Here is a 26,575-nt window from a genome sequence, read left to right as displayed (position 1 = left end):
GCTATTAATTTTAAGCTTTACTTACTAACCCCATGAATCATTTTTTAGAGTGTATAACGACTCATTACGTTATAACTACATTAGTGTACTTTGTTTCCTTAGCTCAGGCCTGCTGGAGATTGCCTTTACTCTCAGAGGGACTTATCCGAATTAAAACAGGTCTCTTAACGTAGAGCATAGAATAGAACTTTATTAATCCCTTTGGGGAGGTCAATTTATTGTTTATTTTTGAGCATGTGGTTTCTTTGTCTGTTCTTCCCATCCTCACTCAACCTTAAAAAAGCAGTGCAGCTGCATGGCTGCAGATGTATGTATGTTCCCTATGTTTGCTAGTACCACTTAATTAAATAACCTGAGCTCTTTTTACGCCTCCACTTCACAGAATTCAATAATTAAATAACAACCCAAAAAGTTTCAGTTCTATTTATTGTTCATTCTTATGGATTTGCACCTCTGACACACAAGGATAAATTCAGCAGCGTGTGAGAAAGAGGAGGAGAAAGTCGGAGCAGGGAGCACCAACCTAGAGATGAAGAAGAGAACAAGAGAGATCAGACATGATAGCCAAAAAAATATTGTGATAATAGCCTATTTCATTTAAAAAAATCCGGGTGTGTTTTAGAATATCTTGAAATATACCTTCTCTGATTTCTAAAAAAAAATAAATAAAACGCGGCTTGATTTTTCAGGACTTTGCTCACCGTTAGTTAGAAAGGATCGCTCGCCTCTGTGCTTCTTCTTTGGTTGAGGTACCTTGGATTAGAAATCGCTGCTTCCACCTAGTGTATCCAGCCAAAAATGATCACAGCTACACGACATTTGTTGATCTCTTTCCAATGGTTTGCAATTTAATATACATTTAGGAAATACTGCTGGATAAGTATACCAGATATACTTAGTTGAGTTCTTTCCCCGCCACCACGCCACAAAATACAATAACGAAATAACAACAAAAAGACTTTAGTTCATATCAAAGTTATATTTATTTTATCTCTCTTAAGGCTTTCCAGGCTGTTCTCGCTCCTGTCGTTAGCTGATGTTTGTACGAGACTTTATTAGCGACAATGAAAACAAGGCAGCATTCAAAGCCTGTCTGTATTTCTTCACCTTGGGGTGCTTATGGATATATTATCGCTATTAACCTAAAAAAAAATACGTTTAAGGTTCTTTGTTATTGATAAATGAGCCACATGAGAGCTGTTACTTACTTTAAACAGAATTTATTATTATTATTATTTAACTTTAAACAGTTTTCTTCGGGCCAAGAACTGCGTGTGACGTCACACTGGCTACCTGCTGTGACCTATCAATGCGTTCTTCGGGGTGGGCGTGGCTTCTGACATGCGAGGCTATAAATAGCCAAGAGCAACGCCAGTAAAGCTCAGTTCACAAAGCATTTATGCATCAGAGCAGCGAGTGTAATTTAAGCGCATTTAGTTTACAAACAGCACACATGTCTAGCACAACTCCAACTACACATCAAATGAATCCCACTTCTCCAATTCAGAGTTTAAATAGTACAGACTTTAACATGAATACTCCACTCACTTACACCTCAGTGGAAACTTGGGAGTTACTCATCAACCACTTTTTTGGTACAATTGTACCACAGTGGCAATCTCTGGTACCGTTCAAACCAGAGTACTGTGACTTTCATCTGCTTTCCACTTTGTTAACAGACATGCTGAAGTTTTGTAAAATGTTAGTGAGATCAACTAGGGAACCCACAGAGAATGGAGATCCAACCTCCATGCAGACCTCTGAGGTCTGTCTTCAGTCCATGGGCACAGACTGCCCCGAGAAAACAGAGGATACAGGAGCAAAGGACAGCATCCTGAATGAAAGCTCTGTGGATGAGCACGGTGATAATGAAAACTTAGAAACTCCAGGACTGGAGGCTGAAGCAGCCCTAGACTGCATATCTGTGGGTAATTCAAACACACAACTCGAAACAATAGACACAGCAAAGCCAAAAAAGAGCTGTATGAAGAAAAACTTCACAGCTGATAGAAAAGACTTTGACAAAACAGAATCTTGTCTCCTGGAAAACAATGTGAAGCTAGAAGTACCTGAGTCTGACACTGAGTCTTTAACTTTTTCTAGTATCAGTCTGCTGTCTGATTCTCTAAGTGAAAGCTCTGTAGAAGACCAGGGATTGGAGGCTCAACCAGTTGTAGGCTGGATATCTGTAGACAACTCAAGCTACAGAGATGAAACAGAAAGTCGAGGACTGAAAGATGAGGCAACCCCCAGATTTCAGGGATTCCTCAGTGACAGTGAGTCTTTAACTTCTTGTCAGATCAGTCCACTATCTGATTCTCTGAGCGAGGAAAAGTTGTGTGTCAACAAAGTTATTCAGATGGTGGTTTCAAAGGCCATAGACAACGTCGCCTCTAAACACAAGCTCTTCACAGAGCGCCTCACTCCTGACTGCATTGGTGATCGCCTGCTTGAGAAAATGTGGCCAGAAATTAATGACAAACATTTGGATCTATCTCCAAAAAGCCTAAAAAATATCCACGAGGCCATTTTAAAGGATCTTTGCAAAACACACAAATGCAAGGAAAAATATTTGATTTTTAGTCTGAGGGAGCAGCTTGATAACATTACTGTTCCAATCTTCACCAAACACCTGCTGGGATTACCAAAAAGAGTACTCAGTGTATCTAAAAACTGGGACGAGTACTGGGAGCTTGTGGAAAAATTCACTAGAGATCTGGTAATACACAGTATGGCCGAACTAAATGAGACGACGACATGGCATTCAGGAACAACTGACTTCATTGTACAGAGGCTTAGCCAAAAGATCTGGAACAAAATTTTGTCCAAAAAATATAAAATCTCCCTAGAGAACATTGAAGAACTCAGCTTGACAGTATACAATGATCTCCATGAAAAGTGGCATTCTCCAGGACAGTTCATGAAGTTAAGCAACCCAACGGTTGACGAAATAATTGTCAACACTTTCAAAAAGCATGCCAAGCTGAAGAGACAAAGTATCATCTCTAGGATTTTCTCATGTGCACACTAAATGAGTGCAAATGAGAAAAAGGTGTGCTATTTTAAGACAAGCACACGTGCTTGTCTTAAAATATTTATTTAAATTGGTCCATCTCATCTAAACTTAGTTTTAAAACCAAGTTTAGATGAGATGGACCAATTTTAATTGGCAAAAAAAAAAAAGAGTGGTTAAAATAACCACTCTTTTTCTCCTGCCTTCCTTCCCTCATCCCCAACTGGCCAAGGCAGATGGCCACCCCATTCCTGAGCCTGGTTCTGCTGGAGGTTTCCCCCTTGTAAAAGGGGGTTTTTCCTTCCCACTGTCGCCAAAGTGCATGCTCTTGGGGGTTGGAGTTTCTATGTATTATTGCATGGTCTTGACCTTGCAATAATACACCTTGAGGGAAGTGGAGGGGGGTGGTTGGCACCGTTTCTTAACTTAAAATGTCCAATTACAACAGGACATTTTAAGTTAAGAAACAGTGCCACACCAAAATAAATAAAAAAAATAAAAAATAAAATGAAATAAAAATACATTTTGTGTTGTTTCATTTCATTTGCTGAAAATGGGATATCAGATTAGTTTAGTGTGTAAATAAAATACCTTCCATCTGGTGTTGTACCTCTCTCTGTCTTTCTGTAACGTAGATCACGAGCCAATATTTTCCCCATGACTCCACCAATCAGCTCGTGTCAATCTGGAGTTTACCTGCATACATCCTGTTCACTCTGTCAGAAGTTTGGCGCCTGCTAGTGATTTAGGAAACACCCCCAGATTGCCTGGTGATAGTCACAGTTTAGTGTGGGCAGTAGCCTGCTCAATACAGTGTATAATTACGTATATATCTATAACGACTCATTACGTTATAACTACATTAGTGTACTTTGTTTCCTTAGCTCAGGCCTGCTGGAGATTGCCTTTACTCTCAGAGGGACTTATCCGAATTAAAACAGGTCTCTTAACGTAGAGCATAGAATAGAACTTTATTAATCCCTTTGGGGAGGTCAATTTATTGTTTATTTTTGAGCATGTGGTTTCTTTGTCTGTTCTTCCCATCCTCACTCAACCTTAAAAAAGCAGTGCAGCTGCATGGCTGCAGATGTATGTATGTTCCCTATGTTTGCTAGTACCACTTAATTAAATAACCTGAGCTCTTTTTACGCCTCCACTTCACAGAATTCAATAATTAAATAACAACCCAAAAAGTTTCAGTTCTATTTATTGTTCATTCTTATGGCTTTGCACCTCTGACACACAAGGATAAATTCAGCAGCGTGTGAGAAAGAGGAGGAGAAAGTCGGAGCAGGGAGCACCAACCTAGAGATGAAGAAGAGAACAAGAGAGATCAGACATGATATAGCCAAAAAAATATTGTGATAATAGATTTTCCTCACATCACCCAGCCTTTATTTCTAGTACACACTACAACAAGTAATAAGAAATATTTAGTGGAAAAGAGAATACAGGTCAGGTAAAAAAGGAAAGTCAATTTTAGTTTTTTATTTACCTGAGCAGCAGATTGCAGATACTAGTATTAAAAATACTCCAGTAAACTCTGAAGTACTGATTCAACTTGTTTACTTATGTAAAGGTGAAAAGTACAGGCTCTGCCATATACTCAAAATAGTAAAGACAGTAAAATTTGATATTTCAATGACATTTCTACCCGCTATTTTTGTGCAAAGCTAAACTTGCTATATCATAATAATAGAATTATATTAGTACATTAGAATAAACTCAAGTATTTTCTGAGCCACAACATGCAAAAAACATGGAGACACAGCTTCATGACAGGAATTACAGGAATAGATTATTTAAGACAGTAAGGGAAGGCTGTGGTTTAGGAGGGAAAGCTGCCACGGTTGTGTTTCAAGTTCTGTGTTAATATGTTTAAGTATTGTATTCCTGGGTTTGGTTATCCTTATTTCTTAAGTCTTAGTGATCTTAGTTCTTCTTCCCTTGGTATTTATCCTTGCCTGTGTTAAGTCTCTGTTGCCTATGTCTCCCCAGTCACTGCGCTTTAGCTTATACGTCTAGAGTTGGTGTCCTCTGTCACTACGTGTTCCCTGAGTCCTACCTCTAGGTTGTTTTTTTTAATTTGCTGTCAAGCTTCCTGTTTTATTTTGATAGTCCTTGTCCTTTGTCAGCGTATCTGTTTTGCTTCCTCCCTGCGTCGTCATGTCTAATTAGGTTCAGCTGTCTCCCTCCTGTTGTCTACTCTTTACCTTGTGTGTATATTTAGTGTGTGCTTCCTTCTGCTCCTTGCTGGTCTGTCTGCATGTTGTTCCTTGTGTGTCTCTGTGTTTCTTCTGCCCTTTTTCCCCATGTCTGCTGGTTCCTCATTTCTTGCCCATGTTTCCATCCACAGGTTATTTGTTTTCCTTAGCTTTTCCCCAGTTTTGGTTCATTTGTCAGTTTTTCTTTCCCTCACCAGACGTGTCAAGAGCATACTAATTGAAGCATAGATGAAAAATGGACAAAAAGTGCCCCATGCTGAGGTTAAGCTCAACTAAAGGCAAGCCCACAGGACCTTCTGGGGCCCCTACTTTTATAGGTAGTGGTCTACTACACCCATCCTCTCTAAATTTCCATTCTTGATCTCATCTCTGGCAGGTGGTGAACTCTGAAAAGTCAGTAAATTCCAGTTCCTTTGTTCACCACCATTAGCAGGTCACTCTGACCTGAAAGACTTTAGGGCACAGGTACCATCTGTCTTGCACTATAAAACCTTTGATGCTGTGCAAGACATGGCATCCAAACACAAATCTTACTATATTGATTACTTGGGCTCAGACCACCCTATGTGTTGTTAGATAAATGCAGGACTTCCAAAATAGAGTACATGAAACATTAAATGAGAAATGTAACGAAGTGTCACATGGTGCCAACCTTCATGACTTATAGTTCAACTTGAGATAACATTACACTCTTCAGTGTTACATACTGTTTCATTGGGAGTTTTTTATATATAAATGAGTTATGATCATAAATTTACTGATTAATTAATGATTTCTGAGTAAATAATGATTATACTCTTAACATATATTGTTTTCAACCTGAAAAAGGTCAAAGGTCATACTCATGAAATCTATATATGATAAATGTTGGATATTTGTATTTTGTTGTAATGTGTCTCTGGTAAAAGTTGATTATACAGCTTCTTGTCCTAAAATTAAGCTTATTTACTAAAATAAGGCCAATAATTGTGATTTCTCACAGGTGAACGCAGGATTAGCAGCACATCTCTGGCCTGCAGGCCTTCTCTATAATTAATTCACTTAAAGCATTTAAAACAGTTTGTAGTGACCAAATAAAATACAGTGCTACTATTTTCTACATGTCACAAACAGCAACTTACATTGATCTCCATGTTTCCCAGCCCATCCCCCAAACCCTCTCTTTTCCCTCTGTCTCATCCCTCCTTCTGTACAGTATCTCTAGGTCCTCAAGGTGAATGAGGCGGGGCAGGAACCTGATCTCAGTGTTGCTGCAGAAACCACATCCTAAGTTTCTAAATCAGGCAACATCGTCCATAGATAGTATGAGACAGTTCTGCAGCTACTGCCAGATGTACAGATGCGCGCATGCACACAAATACGCACGCATATCGAGCCGTCCACGCTGAATGTAAATGTCCTCTATTGCTGAAGTCTCAGTATGCTAACGAGCTGTTAAAATGCCATGTCACTACACTAATGAATATACATCAGTGGCCTGGTGAGGGTGACCTGCGGGGATGGGACAGAGGTCACAAGAGGTGGGGTGGCAGAAATCAGGACCAGTGCTCCCATGAGACCTGAATGCACAGAACAAATTCACCAGAACACACACACACACACACACACACACACACACACACACACACACACACACACACACACACACAGAGGGAAGCAACACAAGATGACTGAGCTGCCATTTCACCTATACCCACCCCACCCTTTCTCTCGCGCTCGCTCCTGATCCAGCTCTCGCACACCTGCACTGTTCTTCTTTATGTCTAAGAACGCACAAGACACAAAAACAAAAGGACAACGGCCAGCGTGGTGGTCCTTACCTCACCGTTCTCATCTGCGTCTCGTGTTCTGTCATCTTTTATCTTCCTCCTGCATTTTTGTGTAAGGAAAAGAATTGCCCGCAAGTCCGAATATTGCTGCTGGGACGCTTTAATACAGGTATGTCTCTATTTTCTATTAATTTCAAATGTTGTTTCATCAGTTGAAATGTCTTTTTCTGTCCTGACTGTGGTGAACCTAAATATTAACTATGTGAAGACTCATGAATACACAATGGTAAATATTTATTATATTGTCTACTGGATACAGTCTTGGTCATTTAATAATATGTAAAATCATAACTAGCAAAGGGAACTTCCTCTGAAGGAACAAACCTTTGGAGGTTGATATATATGCTAAGCTGTATATTGTCTAAACATTTAGGTGAATTTGACACCTTTTATACATATTGTTACATATTACATATTACCTTCTGTTTTGGAATAGAGTCATACATGTTGATTAAGTGTCTTGCATCAAATTAGCTCTTTTTTCTAAATGTTGTAGAATCTGTCATAGGACATGGACAGCTGAACATTTTATCATGTATTTTGAGCAATGCTGTTTAGAATACACGATAATATCACCAGTGTCAGAGCTCTGTAATATTGTAGATATAGTGTTTGGAAGAACTCCTGATTCCTTTGGGTATCCCTTTAATTCTGCTTGCTCCTGCAACTCTTAGTAACAGTGGTGTATCTTTTCAGACAAAATTGGTGTATGATCCTGAAAATGCAGACATAAAATGAGATCAGTATCTGTGTGTGATCCCATCTGCTGATTCAGCCTCAGATACTCAATCCTCGCGATGTCTGCAGAATAGAATATAACGTACCAAAACAGTTTTGCATTTGGGAGCCAACTTTTGGCAAATTAACTTCCCCTCACTTAGTTTGTTTGCCTTTGTTAAACATCACCTTGGCACATGATTTTCACCTTTGGCAGCTCATTGTGGAACAGCAGAGGTCCACGCATGACGCTTCAACCTCCCACCTCACCAAACACCTCCATGTCAGCAGTTTGGCAGAAAGAGAGAGAGAGAGAGAGCAGCTTTCACATCCTGTTTTCAAGTGTTTTTGCCAGGCCAGCAGAAACAAGAGAAGTCATTTCTCACTGATGGTACAGCATCTATAAGCACATTACTGCTATCTGATCAATAACAAATATGGAAACTCTCCTTTGTGTGTATCCGTGTTGATATTGTTTGTTTGGATGGTTCTACGGAAAGTTTGCAACAGTCTTCTATTTTATGGAAGTATAATGTTCGCTTTATTGCACGTGCTGTGATGTTTTTAGGGCTGAGCAATCTTTTTTCTTCATCTCACCAGTTTCTGTCGTCACTCTTCTAATAATGACTGGGAACCACCGAGTTGAACCAAGCACCTCAGCTACCCCTACCCATCTGCCAAATGCAACTACCACGCCAGACCAAAAATCTGGAGGCCACAGTCTTAATAAGTTCATGAGTGAACTTCACAGCATCCACAGTGAGTTCGAGAAATGACTTAATGATAAAATGTATGAATTAACATTTGTAACCAGGAAAATTAGGAAAAAGGATTATAAAAATTATGAATGTGAGCAAGTTACATTTTTTTCTAGCTGCTACGGGGATTTGGTAAAGTATATGAAGAAATTAAGAAACTTGTGCACTATTAAGAAATTTGAACATCTCACATTTCTTATTAGTATTATCGGTGTTTTCCCAGTCAACTGGAGGACTGGGATCGGATAGCTGCAATGATTCAGTCAGATATTATCCCCTAACAGCAAACAGTAATGCAAGTGATATAATTTCAACAAATATTTTTGAAGGCCAAAGCACAGAACAACATCTAAAATGCCATATTTGACACATTTGCTTTTATGGAGCAAATATCCCACATTAAACATATAGACATATTTTAAATGATATAGATTTAATTTTAAAATACCCTCCCTGGTAGTAGTGCATTACAAGTTTGTGTGACAATCATAGTTGGAAATCATTCTTTTTATATTTTTGTTGTTGTACTTCAGATTAAGTAAGTCAAATGTATTTATATAGCACTGTTTACAGATATATGTTGCATTATGCTACAACAATTAAGAGACAATACCAATAGACAACAACATTAAAACAGAATAAAAACTTAAAAAGAAGAAGAATGTCAACTGAACGCCCAATTTAACAGTATTCTTTTCAAAAAAAGATTTCACAGAGATAAACTGTTCCAGAGCCTTGGTGCCACAGACTGAAAGACTCTGCCCCCCCTATTCTTCAGTCTTGTATGAGGGACAAATAATAGATTTTGAGATATGTAGTCTGGAGCTTTTCCATTTAGTGCTCTGTAGGGAAGTGTGAGAATTTTAAAACAAATTCTAAAATCAACTGGGAGCCAATGTAAAGAGGATAAAACAAGGGTGATGTAAGATCACTTGCCAGAGTGCATTAGGAGTCTAGCTGCAGCGTTTTGTATTGCTTGGAGGCGTGACAGAAATGATTGATCTAAGCCAGTAAATAAGGCATTAGAATAATGTAGGCGCAATGACACAAACACATGAACAATTTTCTCTAGTTCAGAGAAGATTATAGCTTGCAATTTAGAAATGTTCCTTAAATGAAAGAAACTAACTTGAGTTATACATGCGTACCGCTTGGACAGCCATATGCATGCACATTTTTTGGAAAATTTAAAATTGCATGCCAAATGACAAAAATGTAATCTTGGAGATGGTGATGTCCCTTGAAACGACACTTCAGAACAAGCACTTGAACTATGCTGTGATAATACCATGACATGACAGATGACAACACCTTGCAATATGTTTTAATCTGGATTAACATAACTCCAAATTATGGTCTAAAATTTCCATGGATTGTGCCCTCATAGATAACACTGTAGAGCTGTACAGTTGATTTACAATAAATGCAAAATTCCATAAAGACTTGAATTATCAGCTATTCAACAAATAATACAGGAACATTAGGGTTCATTGCACTATTTCCCAGTGTTCATTTTATGTACTCTTAATTCAGACAATGTAGAAATTTGTTTTATTTCATTTTGCCTTAAAACGATTTTAAGAGAAAACAACAAGAACTAAATTTTTTGTCAAACATTTATGTATGATTAATCTCTGTGCTTTGTGGATTTGCAGTGCCATCATGGGCTGTCGCTGCCCTTTGTATTGTGAGCCTGTGTATGGTGCTGTCCTGCGCTGTGTGCGTATGGAAGAAGTTCCTAAAAAAGGGGGACAAGGGCAAAGAAAAGGACAAGAAAAAGGGGAAAGAGAAGAGTAAGGGAGGTTGTGACACTGAAATGGATGGAGGTTACAATGAGGTAAGCTGTAAAAACACACAGTCTGTCTCCCCCCCCTCTCCCGCCTGCAGACGCATTGTCCTTGCAATGTATCACAGTCCTGACATCCGGGTCATCCAGGACTACTAAAACTGTCAGTGTGTGTTCAGACATATGGATGTTTTGTACTCCTTCATGTTGTAATAAGAGTTGAACTATGGTGTGAGATAACTTGTTCTGGACTTTAATCAAAGCTGTGTGTCACACATTGCTCATGTATCATCTATTTCTGTGTCTAGTTGTGTGAGGGTACACAACATACAGAAGGAACATCCTCACAAGTTGTAGCACAGATTACCTGATGTGATGCATGTCTGTCTGCATGCAGTCCCTGAAAGATGAATGTGACAAAGAAACAGAGCTGTCAGATAACGAGCCCGAGGAAGACGAGAAGCTGGGCAGACTACATTTCACATTAGACTACAATTTCACAGATAATACGGTGAGTCCCAGCTATTCACTATGACGCGTTTTGCCCACCATCTGCCAGCTCTCAAAATGTCACATTTGAATACTTTTCTTCTCCCTGTCAATTAGCCAGAGTCTCTTTTCTCCCCCTTACATTCCCCTGTTATCATGTTCCAGCTGGTGGTAGGCATCTTGCAGGCTGCAGAGCTACCTGCGATGGATGTGGGAGGAAGTTCTGACCCTTACGTTAAACTCTATCTGCTACCAGACAAAAAGAAAAAGTTTGAAACCAAAGTTCATAGAAAGACCTTAGAACCCAACTTCAACGAGACTTTCACATTTAAGGTAAATTGTAATACACCAACATAAATAAAGGTCATTTCCCCTGACTAGCAGCTCTGTTAATATATGTGCAAAATGACTGCCTTTAATCATGTTCTCTGCTCTGCAGGTACCATACACTGAGCTGGGCGGGAAGAGCCTTGTGATGACTGTGTATGACTTTGACCGTTTCTCAAAACATGATGCTATTGGAGCTGTGAAGATACCCATGAGCAGTGTGGACTTCAGCCAGTCTCTGCAAGAGTGGAGGGACCTGCAGAAGGCAGAGAAGGAGGAGGTAGGAGAATATTATGACAGGGGGAGGGTGAAGAAGGGAGGAGCACAGAAGATGAATGCGTTTAGCTTTTTAAATACTACACAAAGCATTTCAGTCTTAGGAACTCCAGCTTCTTTTACTAATTAATAATTTATGCATTAAAATTTATTAAACATTCATCGAATGTGATACTCTTCTTTTTCACTACTCCTTGTGTGTATTAGAGTGAACGGCTTGGAGACATATGTTTGTCCTTGAGGTATGTCCCTACGGCAGGGAAGCTGACAGTGGTGATTTTGGAGGCCAAAAATCTGAAGAAAATGGATGTGGGTGGATTATCAGGTGAGTTAAGCAGCAAAAACTTTGAAATCATCTCAGATTTAAAGCCTTTGGCAATAATCTTTTTGACCTTTTTTTAGTACTGATAATTTTCATGATTCAGTGCAAACCAATTAATACAAAATCTAAACATCTAAACATATGTCTCTCTGTGTAATTGATGATTTCACCAGGTGCTCTCTTCAAACTCCAGATTTGGTAGTGCTGGCTCAGTTTTGGTCTTCTAAATGCCTTTTTAGTACTGTGCCCACTTTCAAAAAGAGGACAATTGATGTTGTGCTTCATTGATGGAGTTACTGCATCCATGCCAGGCCGTTGGTCTGCTCTGTGACATAAAAACTCCCTGTTCTCATTTCCAGACCCATATGTGAAGATCCACTTAATGCAGAATGGGAAAAGACTCAAGAAAAAGAAAACAACAATTAAGAAAAACACTTTGAACCCTTACTACAATGAATCCTTCAGCTTTGAAGTACCTTGTGAACAGATAGAGGTACACATTTTTAATTGCAAATACAAGCACACAAATACAATAATCAGCACTGATATTTGTGCATCTGTATTTTCATTTGTAGAAGGTGCAGGTAGCAGTGACTGTGCTCGACTATGACAAGATTGGGAAGAACGACGCTATTGGGAAGGTGTTGCTGGGCGGGAACAGCACTGGAACTGAGCAACGCCATTGGTCAGACATGCTGGCCAACCCCCGGCGGCCAATAGCCCAGTGGCATAGCCTTCAACCAGAAGATGAAGTCAATGCACTAATTTCCAACAAGAAATGAAAGCCTGGAGGGATATAAAACTCAGCATTTACCTCAAATACTTCTAATTTTTGTTCCTTTAGAATGTTAAGCAGCTTAACTGACTAATTCTACTCAATGATAACTTGCTTTAGCCATGACAATATCCAAGTCTTTAAAACAGGCTGCAAGCTTTTCATTCCCTCCTCCTGCTTCTGCCTTATCAAAGATGCATCACTATGTACAGTGTTATTAAAGCAAATTACATTTTTTTACTTGTAAGTGTCATCTGTTCTATGATGTCCACCAAGCAAATTACACTTACGCAATAGACAAGCCAAAGGGCTGAAAATAGGCACTTGTATGGCTGCTATTAAGTGCCTGATTCATTCTTTTGAAATTCATTTAGGTACGTTAAATTTCTATTGTATTCCACTGTAACATTTTACAAGAAAAATAATATCATTAAAGGTTAATATAGTGCACTGTGACTGAGGAGCCAAGAAAGAGAAGCCAAGATAATTTCTAGGCGGCACTTACAGACTTGTTCCTTTGCTCTAGCCAAAGTGGAGAGTGGGAACAGGCCCAAATCTCAACAGGAATATTTTATTTTTCCTGTCTTGACAGAATTTGAAAATAGGAATTTGTCACATTTGCCTTTCTTGTTTTGCCACAAAAGTAAACCATGGGCATTTCTAACAGGGACTAGTGATGAACACAGACTTTGTATAGCCATGCAGAATGCTAAAAGAAACTAAAGCAAATAAATTGTTTTAAGCTCGTAATTGCATAAGCCACAAAGTGGCAATTTCTGCAAAATAACACAAAAAAACCCCACTTCACTCTTTAATGACAGGTCTTTATTTCTAAATTTTAACCGGTGGGAAACAGTATTTGTTAATCCTAATTGTGCATAAAATTACATTAAACCATGACCCATCCTTTCTCATTTTGGGGATATAGGTGTTCACACATTTTTTTTTCTTTGATTAAAAAATATATCTGTGAAGTGCAGATGGCCGCACGATATAGTGTAAAGTAATAATGTGCACATAGTGAGCGCTGTAGTGTTTTGTCCTCATGTACACATAGACAGACAAATAGGAATTCCATGAAAAAATTATGGAGGAAGTTCATTTTCATTGAGGAACAACAAGGGTGCATTATTATAAGTGTAGATAATAGCTATCCTAATATATGCAGCTTTAATTATTTTAATAAACTGGTCCTTTAAACAGCTCAGAGGGAAAGGCCTCTGTGTATGCTACAAAGCCTAAAGCCCCACAGAAAAATAATATTTTTTCTCAAATAATTAATTCATTGCCATGCTGCATTTTGCTGTGTTTAGAGAGGTTACATCCATTATAGTAAACAGGCATGTGAACAATAATGATACCATAGTCGCTACTGCAGTTACTGACTTTAGGTGGGAAAGCTCAGGACAACCTCACAACAAATCTATTTTTGGTTTCAGTTTTTAGGGATCTGACTTTAAAAGTAATAATAAAAAAAAATGTTCAGATTGCTTTGATAAGACTGCTTCTGTATAACAAAAGATTCAAGTGTAAAACTCTGAGTTCGACATCTCAGCTGCCTGAGGAGACCCTGACTTATCCTGTCTATGCAGAACTAACTGGATAATTAAGTTTTACCATGTGCAAAACCCACAGGATGTTACCTGAAATTAATAAAACATTTAGTGTGTTATCAGTTCTGTTCCCTGTAGGAGATTTACACTAATGTTTGGTGATTTCATAGCTGTAATGAGTGATTTTGCAGCCAGTGCATTAAGAGCAAGTTTTGTTTGGATTCTGTAAGGCTATAGCTTATGAAGCAGTCCATCCAGTGCTAGTGGTGTGGCAGAGAGACCTGTAAGTGTGCCAGCGAAGCAAAACTTTCTATCCTGTCCCCAGCAGGGCTCCATCACTGCTGAATCCCCTCCTTCTAAATCCTTTCTCTCCTCATTTAACAGTCCTTTGGGGCTGCTACAACATGCATCAGCATGAAAAAAGCTGAAGTGTATTAAATTATTGTGAGAGATCCCATCTGGAGGTGCTGAGACTTGCGACGTCCTCCTTTTTGTCCTCACACTAACTCTGTAAACTGCAGATGTCGCTGTAGAGGCATTTTGATCAGAACTTAAAATCATGGACAGGCCTACCTTTGGCATTTTTCATGGAGTCAACTATGTAATGGTGACATGATATGGGTTTTTTTTACAGGCAGCAAGCAACAAAGTGCTGAAAGATACAATTTAAAATAGGTTATTTGCTTAATTGTCTGCTATGTGTACAAACAACAATGGTCCATCCCATGTTAATGACTTAATAATATTTTTTTTTCTTGAATGATTCACAGGTCCATGTTGAGAATGGAACAATGGCGCAGATTATGACTGTCACCCCACAGCAAGGCAGGCTGGGACTTTTTGTTTACATGTTCTGCTCTGGCTCCATCTGGGTCTTTATAGCTTCCTTCCACAGTCCAAAAACATGCATACTTACTAAATGTAGTAAAAAGATCACAGCTGACACCAGATGACACTGGCGAAGTGTGGTGGCAAGTGCTGTGCAATAACATAGCTTTGTCTGTGTTAAGTGTAGGTTGAAATAAAGTTAACGTGAAAGCACAGATTCTTTGTTATGTGTAGCAAGAGAAAGTTATTCCTGCACTAATAGTCCAGTAAGCAGTGCAGTAATATACACCAGTATTTACTGGTGTAACATCTTCCGGTGTGGCTGAATTAAAACAATTCCTCAAACAAGAGTGGAACAACACTTCTCAAAGTGATAAGAAAGACTCATTGCCAGTTACTGCAAACACCTGATTGCAATCCTTGCTGCCAAGGGTGGCACAACCAGTTGTTAGGTTTAAGGGGCAATTTATGCCTGTTAATAAATCAAATTATAATTTTTAAAAACTGCATTTAGCATTTAATTAGGTTATCTTTGTCTAATTTGTCTAATTGAAATTAGTTCAAATATCTTAAACATGCAAGAAACAAAAGAAAATGTGTTTTTTTATTTGTTTGTATTTATGTATTCATTTTATTATTATTATTATTATTTATTTATTTTTGCTTTGCTACCTTTACATATGGTAGCTTTAATGATTTTCACACATCTTTGCATCAGTGTTCGTATTCTTTTCTAGCTAGCTAACATACTTTTCTGTTAGCTAATGGACTAAGTTTACTTCAGGGCTGTCTTCCAGAAGGGCTTTTACTCCTGTTGTTTTCTTTTTCAAATATATGTTTGTTGTTTTTATGGTTTGTTTTGGCTAATAATGTCTATATAACCAACTTTTGTGAACTGGACTCTTAATTCGAAGCTCTCTAGTTCATTTCCCCCCTGCTTGTTTCTCTGTTTGTGTCTCTGACAAGGGTCCCACCCCACAAGTGATTTTACGGTACATTCAGGTGAAAACCTCTGTTATGGAGGGGCAGCTTTGTAGGCTCACACGGTGGCAAACGGTCAAGCCAACGTCAGCCTGCTGGCTGAAGATGCAGTGATAGAGAGCAAAGCAACAGGCTTACCTGCGCAACAGGTGTAGGCTACTCGTCAGCTGGTCAGGGGGGGGCTGTCTCCACCAGGTACGTTTTAGAGGTACAACCAGGCATCGTACCGGCTCAACAAACACCCTGAACTCTTTCCTCTCGGGACAGTTGAGATGCACCGTTAACGTTTCGGCGAGACTTCCTTTCGGACTCTGAGATGAACTTAAAGTGGACAGTGAAACGATTTCTTCTTATGTCGTTTTCAGTCTCCCACTTGCTGTTACTTGAGGGTAAGTCAGACACATCCAGACTTCTGTAGATGTTAATGTTATTGATATTATATGATGTATTACAAGTATGAGACAATATTTACATAAATAAGCCACAAAATCCTTGAGGTCTTACAAGTTATTTTCGACTCATCTCTCCTTTCTTTTATCAGTATTAGCACTGACAGATGGTAATACAATTTTACAACTGTCTGCTGAACACGATGTACACTTTGAGATGTATTTTGATTTTACACCTATAAGATACCTTTGACTGAGATGAGTAAGGCAGAAACCTTAATGCTGATTTTATAACTTTGCATTTAGGAGTTCAGAGTCGACTTTCAGTGGCAGAAGGAAGACCACAGAGGTAAATAAAAGAAAGAATACTAAACATGTTGCTGTCTACTAATAATATTAATACAGTATTAATACATTAGATGATACAAATGAAAAGTCATTTTTTTCATATGTCATTCTTACACATTGCTCTAGGGTGAACATGATAAATGCATTTACACTTCCTGTATGGTGTATATGACAGAGATAGTGTATGAGAGTGTGTGTCTGTGTGTGCCTGCACATGTGCGTGTGAGAGTTCAGTACAGAGAGGTTTCAAGTCTAAATTCAAGTGGTGTAAAGTGCACTTAAGTCTCCCCTCTGACTGTTTCTTCCCACTAATGTGCATGTTTGTGTGTGTGTGCAGAAGAGCTAATGCACTCCGGAGGAAACGGGATCTCCTCGGGGAGGAGGTTTGTACACTACACCTAAGAGAACCAGAGGAGGTCAGGGCACCCACATGCGCACAACACCCTAAGCGGCACAAAGCTGTCTTTGTAGAGAATGAGACACACTCACTAACTTGTACACTTTCTCCCACTCAACTTGACGCAACTGTTATCTTACAGGAGCAGTTAGAGCAGTGGTACAGAAACATCAGTGTCAGCGATATTGTTAAAGCTTAAGAGTTATTTAAGGAACTACTCTTAGCATCTGTTGTTTACTCTTTTCCAAGACGTACAGACCATTGCTGTCAGAGGGTACTCTGTCACGCAGTATTTTGCACAACTACACAGCCAGAGATTCCTCTTCAGGTAAATACTCCGCCTGTGAAGTGATTCCAAATGCATTCACGGAAACTTAACACTCTTTACCTGGGCAGGCTGGAATGATTACCCTTGATTTTGTCTTTCCCAGAATACTGCGGCTGCCTCAATGGCGGCTGGTGTCAGGAAGGTGGGGTGTGTGACTGTGCCCAGTTCCAGGCATTGGGAGACCGCTGCCAGATCAGTGAGTAATCCACCCATCTACATGTCTTCCTTCAGATTTGTCTTATAACCACACATTTTTGGTATGCAATAAACCAGCTGGCTAGCATCTTTGGTAACAATACCCTTTTTTAATAACATAACATAGTCAGTCTTCAAGAATTTGTGAATGTGCTCCACAATCATTCAACAAATGTTAATTAGCTGTACACACTCCAGCATTAATTATCAGATTTTCCCAGATCTCTTTCTCTCTGTCTCTCCTTTGTTGATACAAATCCACCAACCTCCATCTCTACTAAAACCACCCACCCATACACACACACGCACACAAAGACTTTACTCCCTAGAGGAGCTGATATAAAGTCACTTGAACTTAGGTAATAGGGTAAGGGCTGAGTGATGGAGTTTCTGGTTTCTATATTGTGAACAGGCTCCTTATACAGCATATCAGGAGATCTGAGGTCACAGTGATTGTAAAGACATTTTTCATTTCAATAAAAACTAATTTAGTGTTGACAAATGGTCGAAGGCAATGCAGTTCTTTAGAGACCACCTGTGACTCAGCTGAGACTTGAGGAGAAACCCTGAAATGGCACTGACAAGATAAAAAATATGAATTTTAAAAATAAAACACCACTACAGAAAGAAAATATGAAAGAATGTCATGAGTGCAGGTTTGTCATGAAGGTAATAAAAGCTTCACCCAAGAGAAATATCAAGCTCTCCCACCGTAACAGATTATAATAATTGAGGCAACTGAGCTATTCTTCAAAAAGTACTGAATAAAATTTGAAAATTATATTTTTTAAGCATTAATGTCTGAAATTGAAGATATGTAAAATGAGTCATTCATGTCAGAGTATTAAAATCAGAAGATGTGTTTGCTGTCAGCGCAACCCACCTCCTCAGATTTTTGGGAATGGCCCTCGGCAGCATCTTGGCATATCCTGCTATGGGGATTTCCTCTAACAAAGAGCTTTTAGAAAATTCAGGAGTTCATTTTCCTCTGATAAGTGCAATGAAATAGAACATGATGAAAGGCATAACGATGATAGGTCAGTTCATTTGTGTCACTATCATTACAAGAATCTTGTCTGACTGAAGTGCCCATTTTTCCTCTCAGTACCTAACCAGGGCCAGGATAGAGATGGGATCTGCAGGTCATGGGGTCAGCACCACTATGAAACATTTGATGGAATATATTTCTACTTCCCTGGAACCTGCTCTTACATTTTGGCCCAGGATTGTCACTCAACTACACCGCAGTACACAGTGTGGGTAAGGCTAGTAATCAGTCTTTACTCTATGTCTATATATTAGCTTCTTGCTACATTGCCATGTTTGCTGTTAAAACAAAGCAATATGGAAGTTTCTTAAATAAGCTAAACTGCAGTGGCATCTGACTGCTTGTACTGAATAAAATAACAGGAAATAGGAGATCTGTAAAGGCTATAAAACAGTTGTTAATAATGTATGCTAAACACAGACACTTTAAGACCTTGCCACATGACTGTTTTATAGCCTTTACAGATCTCCTATTTCCTGTTATTGTATGTTGTGCTGACAGCAGATAGTTGTTAATAATGTATGCTAAACACAGACACTTTAAGACCTTGCCACATGACTATCTGCTGTCAGCACAACACCGATGTGGCATATTTCTTTGTGCCATTGTTTTCTAAAATCTCAACAAAAAAATTGCCTTACTAAGGACAAAAAAATGTTTTTAATTATGATTAACCTTTTCAAAAAAGGTGCCAAAGTCATTCTAATTATGTCTTTATCCTTGCAGCCATATATTATTAGATAATGATAGTCTGCAAAATTTGAGTTGTAGCTTTAATGAGCCCTTGTTCATAAATCGGTATGCTTTTCCCTCTGTGGCTCTTATTCCACTTCTATCATTTTCTGGTGTTTGTCAGGTTCACAACAGCAGAGTGTGTGAGGGGAGTGTGTATTTATGTCCGAGAGCTCTCAGTCTGTTCTTCCCAAACGAGGAGGAGATCCACATCTCGGGATATCGGGTCCACCAGGGAGGTCGCAGGTGCATATGAGTGTGTGCATGTATGTGTGTGTTTGTTAACTGCAGAGGTGTCAAAATAAAAACTAAAAAGGAAGAAAGAAAGAAAGCATTTGCTCGCCATCCCATCTAAACCTACTGTAAAATCGATAGAAGACTATAAGTAAGATTTTCAAAGACCTGACGTCATCCAATGATCTCATGATGTTTCTGTCTCTGTATAATGTCAGGTTAAGTTTACCACAGACCGTGGGCGGTGTCTTTATTGAACGACTGGCTGATTACCTGCTCGTGAAGAGCGTGTTTGGCTTCTCTTTGGCCTGGGATGGAGGCTCGGGCGTCTACCTGAAGATGAGCGAGGAGCACCAAGGCGCCCCTTGTGGCCTGTGTGGAAACTTCAACAATGTTGCTGGTGATGACCTCACCACTGCTCGCGGTAAGACCGGCCTGACTGGCGACTCATCCTCTTATCCCTTCTCTCAGCACCCACTCATCATAATTATTGTTATTATACACTCAACACTGATTCTGGCCAATTATAGTAGCAGTGGGACCTGGGGAGTCTAGAGTGGAAGGACAGGGGAGAACTGGTAGTTTTGATTTGAATAGCTGGAAGAAGCATGGACTTTCCTCATATGACCTAGTAACATGAACTACGGTGCCCCGCTTGTTTGGGAGGAGAGATGACCAGTAATGTGGAGATGAGCCCAAGGAAAGACAACAGACAAAAAGGAACCAACTACAGCGCATTTCTACACGCACATATTTCCTCTTAGTGCCTCTTATAATCAGCCCTCTTTTTAATGTCTCATGTTATTGTGTTTAATGAATTAAAGAAATAATTTAATGTATGTTTGAATGGAAAATCTACTCCATTTTTACTCTGTGTATGTGTTTTTATACATTTTTATCTTTTGTCTGTACCTACGTCATGCTGGGTATACCACATACAGCTGCACATATGTGTTTACTTTAGGTATTCGGACTGATGAACCTGCACTGTTTGCTAACAGCTGGGCAGTGGACCTTGCTCATGAACGAGCCTGTCCCTCAGTGGATCTTGACTTTAGTGGGCCCTGCCAGTCTGAGTCAGACATGGATGTAAGAACCACAGAAGCAATATTTCCACTTAATAACATGTGCAAAGACAAATCAGGCCCACCAAAGTGCACCATAATAAAACCTTTTTTAGCAGTGTTAATTTTTGTTTACTTCTGGTGGTATATTATGTTGCATATATTCATACCATACTTTATTTGTATGCAGGATGCTATAGAGAAATGCAGTGCGCTTCTCTTTTTCCCCTTTTTGTCCTGTCATGAAAACATCGATCCCAATCCCTTTGTTGCCAGTTGTGTCTCTGACCTTTGTGTGTAAGTAAAAGCAAGCACACTGTCGAGTAGATACATTCAACCTTTTGCTTGAGTTGAAACTTTTTGCATAGAAAGCAGTTCCCCGAAAACATTTGATGCATGTTTTCAGCTCTGATGATGAGGAAACTTTTTGTCGAGCCTTGGTGGAGTACACCCGAGCATGCTCCCATGTTGGATATCCCGTAAGAGAGTGGAGAGACAGCTTCCCTTCTTGCAGTAAGTAATGGCTGCTGCTCTACGATTTCAGCGGAAACATGAAAACTTGTATAATGTATTTAGTGCACACTTGTGTTCTACTTTTATTGTTAAGCCAGTTGTTTGTATTTATGCTCAGATGACGGCTGTGAGGAGAGTTTTGTGTATAGAGACTGTATCAGCTGCTGTCCACCTACCTGTACATTTGAGAAAGAATGCCTGGGAACCAACCTGCATTGTCTGGATGGCTGCTACTGTCCTGATGGTATTCAAAGAACCCCCCCCAAATTTTTTTAATGTCTCTGAAATTGTTGACTGATCTCAGATCCTTGCATGCAGGTCTCATCCTGCAGAATGGAACATGCATTGCTGCCTCTCAGTGTCCATGTGTTTATCATGGAACGTCATATGTACAAGGACAGGTGCTACAACAGGGATGCAGTGTCTGGTGAGTGTGGAAAACTGTTACTGTGTGAGAATATAGCACAGCCAACGTGTTGCTAACTGTTTCTGTTTTGTTTTTTCAGTGTGTGCATGGGTGGTGTGTGGAACTGCACTGAGAATAACTGCACAGGTGAGAATCCCATCGAAGACAGCCAAAGAAGAAATAATGCATCCAGATTTAAAAAACAAAAACACTCTTCTCTTTGTCTCTTCTTAGTTGAATGTTCAGTGGTTGGGGACGTGTTTGTGACGACGTTTGACGGAAGGATGTTTCTCCAGCCAGGGGCGTGTCAGTATGTCCTGGCAAAGAGCCGCAGCAGCAGCAGATTCACCATCACACTACAATATACTACTTGTGCAGAGGTAGCACACACAACTACTTTTGCACACACCTAACAAGCCTGCAGTGTTCCTTTAATCCAGATATAACTGCCCCTTCCGTATAAATGTGTGTCAACAGCAGCAGGTGTGTATTCAGTCAGTGACAGTAGTGCTGGATGAAGATGTAAGTCGCCAAATCACTTTGACAAGAGAGGGGGAGGTGATAATTGGTGTAAACCCAGCGCCTGCCCTGCCATATGTCGATGGTAGGAATCACACGATGCACACACACACACACACACACACACACACACACACACACACACACACACAATATCAAATGGTACATGTAAATACATTGCTAGAAATAGTTTAAAAAAAAACAACCAATTGATTCGATTTTAAAACTTCTTCCTGACATACAGATGCAGTCGAGGTGCGGAAGCTGACCTCTGTGTTCACACAGCTGAAGACTGGGATTGGTTTCAGGCTGCATTATGACGGTCGAGGCGGAAGGGTCTATGTGCAGCTTGACAGCCAGTGGCGCGGACAGACGCTGGGACTCTGTGGAACCTACAATGGAAATCTACGAGATGATTTCCTGTGAGCATGTACTTCCCACTTATACGTCAGTGTTGAAAATGTGACTTTTGCTGAGAATATTTTTGTGGGGGGTAGGTCTCCAGCGGGTATGATAGAGGGCACTCCGCAGCTTCATGCCAGTGCTTGGAAGGTGTCATCTGCCTGTGTTGCTCCAGTTAATCTACCTATTACAGACCCATGTGAGATGAATCAGCACAACGGTAATAGTTTCAATTACTGTGGATTTGGTTATTATTCTTTCATTTTAGCCTTAATGAAAAAATATGAAGAAAGAAAAGGATTAAGGCAAAACTTTAGGGGTTTGAATCCCAGATTGTACTATGCATTCTAACATTACTGCTTTCTGGTTTGAATTATGAATTGCTCAAGTGTTAGCTGCAGGCAATCTATCTTGTCAAAGGAACTATGAGGATGTGTTAAGTTTCGTGTGGGCTTATGTGTCTTGTAGTATTCTACGCATCCCAGTGTGAGGTGCTTTTGGGCACTGTGTTTGCTCCGTGCCATGGCTACATCAGTCCAAACATCTACCAGCAGCAGTGCCGCTATCAGGCCTGCCGCTGTGGGAGCAGCTGTTTGTGCACTGCACTGGCTCATTACGCTTACCTTTGCTCCAAACATGGAGTCAACATTAATTTCAGATCACAAGTCTCTGAGTGTGGTAAGTTTCCATAGTCTGGATTTTTTTTAGACATTAATTTGTGCCTTTGTGATTTTTCTTCTTATTGATATGAGATTTAAGTGTACACTGCCCCAAAATGTAGGCATTGTAAAGGGATTGCAGAAGACTGTAATTTACCCCAGAAAAACAAATGTGTACTATTCTCTGTGTGTGATATACAGGAGTGGTGTGTCTTGGTGGAATGATGTACCACTCGTGTGTGTCGTCTTGTGGCCGGTCCTGTCGGGCAATGTCCAGCAATGAGACATGTACCCCTGATGATTGTGCCGAGGGATGCGGCTGTCCAGACGGCAGTTTTTATGATGATGTGCGCCAGCGCTGTGTGCAGCTGTAAGCCTTAAGCACCTCATACATCATCCTTACTTACTAATGGGTATCAGTTGCCATTTGGCCAGAAAGGACATACAATGGCACACAAAGCACTTAAACACAAAAAGCATCATCATTAAAAAATGTAATCAAAATATTCTCATGACTTTCTCCTCAGGTCGCAGTGTCACTGTTATTCCATGGGTGTGGTGTCACAACCAGGAGAGGTGACCTTCAGTGCCTCTGGGCCCTGGTGAGTCACAGCTGACCGTAAGCTGCACTGAAAATTGAAAACCCACTCTTCTTGCTCTTCAAACTGCACACAGTGCAACATACTGGCACACACCATGATCCATTTGAGAAAGCAGTTTAAGCTTGAGTGATTGTCAAATGAGATGTAGAGCACTTAAACTGACCTTGTGTTTGATAACATTATTCTCTTTCCCAAACACTCGCCCCTTTTTCTCTCCCTTCCTGTCTCCACCATCAGCCTGTGCAGAAATGGGAAGATGGAGTGTGTGCCAGAGGAAAAAGGTAACCTCTCTGCACTCCCCCCTCCTCCCTTCAGTTCCTGCTTTCATCCGTTCCAGTAACAAAGTGGCATTTCAGGCTATGTCCCTCTTGCTGAAATCAAGAGCCTTATGTCTGTAGCTGTGGCTTGTTTCCCATGACTTGATGTTGCAATTGGTGTTTATGGCAACTAGGGCATCGATTTTCTTGTGTGTGTGTGTGTGTGTGTGTGTGTGTGTGTGTGTGTGTGTGTGTGCGCGTGCGCGTGCATCAACATCATAGAGCCAGATAGTATAGAAGACGGGGAGTGTCCAGAGGGGAAAGTGTACCACAGCTGCACTGAGCAGAGGGGAGGAGTGGCCTGTGCACCAACCTGCCGCAACCTGATGTTGAACCTGACGTGCCCACCCAGTACACCATGCATACCTGGCTGTGTCTGCCCTTCTGGGTAATACAAAGACTTAGTGACTATTTTCAAAATAACATGAGAATGTATAGGTATTTGTTTGTTTGTTTTTAGTGGCCTCCTACCTGTTAGTCAGTCACTTTTTTTTTGTTAATTTTAATACTAATTGTAATCCCTGCTTTACCCGTGTTAGGATAGTTACATTGAAACACAAAAAGTGGTACCTTAACGTAGTTAAAACACCTTTCACCTACCCCAGGACCATTTGCCATTGGCATGGGTTGCACTCACCACTGTGGACTGTGTGAAAAGAAGCATCTTGCAGGCATCAGCATATATGTGTCTTAATTTCACTTACAAGATTTTTGCCGATATTCAGCAACCAGAGCACAAAGTACTCTGAAAGCTCATGTCCAGGGAAAGACTGGTTTTCAGTACTGTCACCATAATACTGGAAAAAAAACCTTCAATGCAGCTTAAATTTAGGAACACTAATTCCTGTTAGAGTTTATATTTCTAATAATTGTGACTGTTTTAATTAGTGGGGAGATGACTGATTGTTTTGAGTTTGTGGTTGAACTGTTGAATCTTGTGTTTATGTATTTTCTCCACCATTTTTTCCAAAAAGAGATTTGATCTCCAGGCCTAAAAGCTAAAGTGTTAATTGCAACACAGAGACAAACACAGATATGGGGTTTGAGTGTTTAAGTGTTCGCATGCTTTGTACCACCTACTTTTGTTTTACCCATGAAGGCTGGTGCTGCACCAGGGGGAATGTTATTATCCAGAAAATTGCCCTTGTTCCTGGCTTGGACTTGAGTACCTGCCTGGAGAAACTGTGGAAACACCATGCTACAAATGGTAAACACCTTTCCTGCCTCTGTATTATTTACAAAGTAATAATGAGGTTCCTTATAAGGTTGTCAATCATCTCCAAACAACTGATTCTCAAAGCAGTTACAAAAGAAAGTTTGTCTTTTGTCCCACCTCTGCTTTGTTTTTGCTCTTCTCTTATGCACCCACCTGTCCATCCCTTTAGCGTGTGTCACCGTGGCTATTTTAACTGCAGCTACTCCCCGTGTCCAGCTGTGTGTACTGTTTACAGCGACAGGCACTACCACACCTTTGATGGCCTCGAGTATGACTACCACTCTGACTGTCAGGTCTACTTGCTCAAAGTGAGTAGGCTGGCTGTGTGGATTTATATAACAACTTTCTAGTTAGCACAAAAAAAAACTAATACAGGTGTAAAATTATATAATTTGCTTCCAGTGACAAATTTATGGATTCATTTTTGGCACTGGAATGTCAGTGGGGATTGTCTGATAGAGACTGTGCTAACCTGTGCCAGAGAAGTTTGTGTGATTGATTGCGTTTAAGGGCAAAGGAGGAGCATCCTTAACAATTCCTAGCCAACACTGATATGGATCTGGGAAAGAAGATCCAAGCTGGTTTCTAATCTTGGAGTTTGGGTTTTAATTAGAGCCGATTAAGGCATGTATGTGTGTGTTTGTGTCGGTGGGTTGGGACCACTGTAATGCTAGCAGACGCTGCGCAAAGCTGTAGTGACACAAAGAGACCAGTGTTCACTTCAAACCCCAGGGCTCCTGCGCTCCCAGGGATATAGAATTAGAATTAGCAGAACAGACATTCAGAGCTCGCAGGCCGCCTGCCACCATGCAGACCTGAAAAGAATGGGGAAGTTGGTCAAAACTGTACTTTAATAGTCTACAGTTGTTTCCTCTTTTTGTCACTTCTCATGTGTCCAGGATGATGATGTTTCCTGAACAGGTAGAATGAGATTCCATCTCTGAGTCTAGCACGTGGTGTTTAGATATTTGCTTTCTGACTGCTGTGGCTTTAGTGAGGAAAATTTTGAACAGACAAAAAACACAACAAAAGTATTTTGTTGTGTTTGCTAAAAAAAACACAACTTTCCTTACAGTAGTAATATTTTGCCTTCTCCTCTCATCAGAGTGCAGGAGAGACCGAGGTATCCATTGTTGCCCAAAACAAAGACTGCTATGAGAGCGGCATTGTGTGCATGAAAATCCTGGTCATTCACGTGGGACTTACCAAGATCTACTTCACTGACAATTCTGGCAACCTTGTATGGATAATACAAACACAGTAACAAGCTGAAATATTTCAGTAAAATCCAGTGAATCCTGCTGATGTCACGCTACCTGGTTTATTT

General features: G+C 40.1%; 2 protein-coding genes and 1 long non-coding RNA gene across 5 annotated transcripts in view; 2 read left to right on the top strand and 1 right to left on the bottom strand.

Moving 5' to 3' along the window:
- Positions 1–6,920: 6,920 nt before the first annotated feature.
- Positions 6,921–15,402, top strand: syt1b (synaptotagmin Ib). Its single transcript, XM_085461718.1, has 9 exons — positions 6,921–7,176; positions 8,385–8,543; positions 10,198–10,379; positions 10,726–10,839; positions 10,983–11,150; positions 11,257–11,424; positions 11,628–11,745; positions 12,102–12,235; positions 12,318–15,402. Exons 2-9 carry the CDS (start codon positions 8,408–8,410, stop codon positions 12,522–12,524), a joined length of 1,227 nt encoding a protein of 408 aa, XP_085317844.1. The 5' UTR covers positions 6,921–7,176; positions 8,385–8,407; the 3' UTR covers positions 12,525–15,402.
- On the bottom strand, positions 10,218–16,079 carry LOC146704519 (uncharacterized). Its single transcript, XR_014921177.1, has 4 exons — positions 16,018–16,079; positions 11,266–11,400; positions 10,696–10,728; positions 10,218–10,280 (listed from the first exon to the last, which is right to left on the bottom strand). It is a non-coding gene; the product is annotated as an uncharacterized LOC146704519 (long non-coding RNA).
- Positions 16,080–16,193: 114 nt separating this feature from the next.
- Positions 16,194–26,575, top strand: part of otogl (otogelin-like) — a 28,612-nt gene continuing 18,230 nt past the window's right edge. For 2 of the 3 annotated variants that reach the window (XM_085461715.1, XM_085461717.1), the window contains exons 1-26: positions 16,194–16,268; positions 16,575–16,617; positions 16,954–16,999; positions 17,263–17,341; positions 17,445–17,537; positions 18,642–18,796; positions 19,441–19,562; positions 19,769–19,974; positions 20,515–20,639; positions 20,805–20,911; positions 21,021–21,127; positions 21,246–21,371; positions 21,446–21,554; positions 21,634–21,680; positions 21,768–21,913; positions 22,011–22,137; positions 22,297–22,474; positions 22,550–22,674; positions 22,923–23,132; positions 23,315–23,483; positions 23,641–23,715; positions 23,953–23,996; positions 24,255–24,420; positions 25,132–25,239; positions 25,418–25,556; positions 26,354–26,488. In XM_085461715.1, coding sequence (XP_085317841.1) covers positions 16,196–16,268; positions 16,575–16,617; positions 16,954–16,999; positions 17,263–17,341; positions 17,445–17,537; positions 18,642–18,796; positions 19,441–19,562; positions 19,769–19,974; positions 20,515–20,639; positions 20,805–20,911; positions 21,021–21,127; positions 21,246–21,371; positions 21,446–21,554; positions 21,634–21,680; positions 21,768–21,913; positions 22,011–22,137; positions 22,297–22,474; positions 22,550–22,674; positions 22,923–23,132; positions 23,315–23,483; positions 23,641–23,715; positions 23,953–23,996; positions 24,255–24,420; positions 25,132–25,239; positions 25,418–25,556; positions 26,354–26,488 — 3,060 coding nt within the window. In that variant the 5' untranslated portion in view covers positions 16,194–16,195. The remainder of the gene's footprint in view (positions 16,269–16,574; positions 16,618–16,953; positions 17,000–17,262; positions 17,342–17,444; positions 17,538–18,641; positions 18,797–19,440; positions 19,563–19,768; positions 19,975–20,514; positions 20,640–20,804; positions 20,912–21,020; positions 21,128–21,245; positions 21,372–21,445; positions 21,555–21,633; positions 21,681–21,767; positions 21,914–22,010; positions 22,138–22,296; positions 22,475–22,549; positions 22,675–22,922; positions 23,133–23,314; positions 23,484–23,640; positions 23,716–23,952; positions 23,997–24,254; positions 24,421–25,131; positions 25,240–25,417; positions 25,557–26,353; positions 26,489–26,575) is intronic. The other variant, XM_085461716.1, reaches the window with a different exon arrangement.

The sequence above is a fragment of the Copadichromis virginalis genome, linkage group LG7, assembly GCF_057382275.1.
Source record: "Copadichromis virginalis isolate Kocher_CV1m ecotype Utaka linkage group LG7, C_Virginalis_male_GT1.1, whole genome shotgun sequence".
NCBI classification, from domain to species: domain Eukaryota; kingdom Metazoa; phylum Chordata; class Actinopteri; order Cichliformes; family Cichlidae; genus Copadichromis; species Copadichromis virginalis.
The sequence above is the reverse complement of the archived record's forward strand: the minus strand, read 5'-3'. Positions and strand labels throughout refer to the sequence as shown.

Bases quoted from the DNA above. Each gene is read 5' to 3' on its own strand.
- syt1b (XM_085461718.1), top strand. From the start codon at position 8,408: ATGACTGGGAACCACCGAGTTGAACCAAGCACCTCAGCTACCCCTACC. The intron at 10,840-10,982 runs GTGAGTCCCAGC...ATCATGTTCCAG, and splicing joins ACAATTTCACAGATAATACG to CTGGTGGTAGGCATCTTGCA. The intron at 11,746-12,101 runs GTGAGTTAAGCA...TCTCATTTCCAG, and splicing joins GGATGTGGGTGGATTATCAG to ACCCATATGTGAAGATCCAC.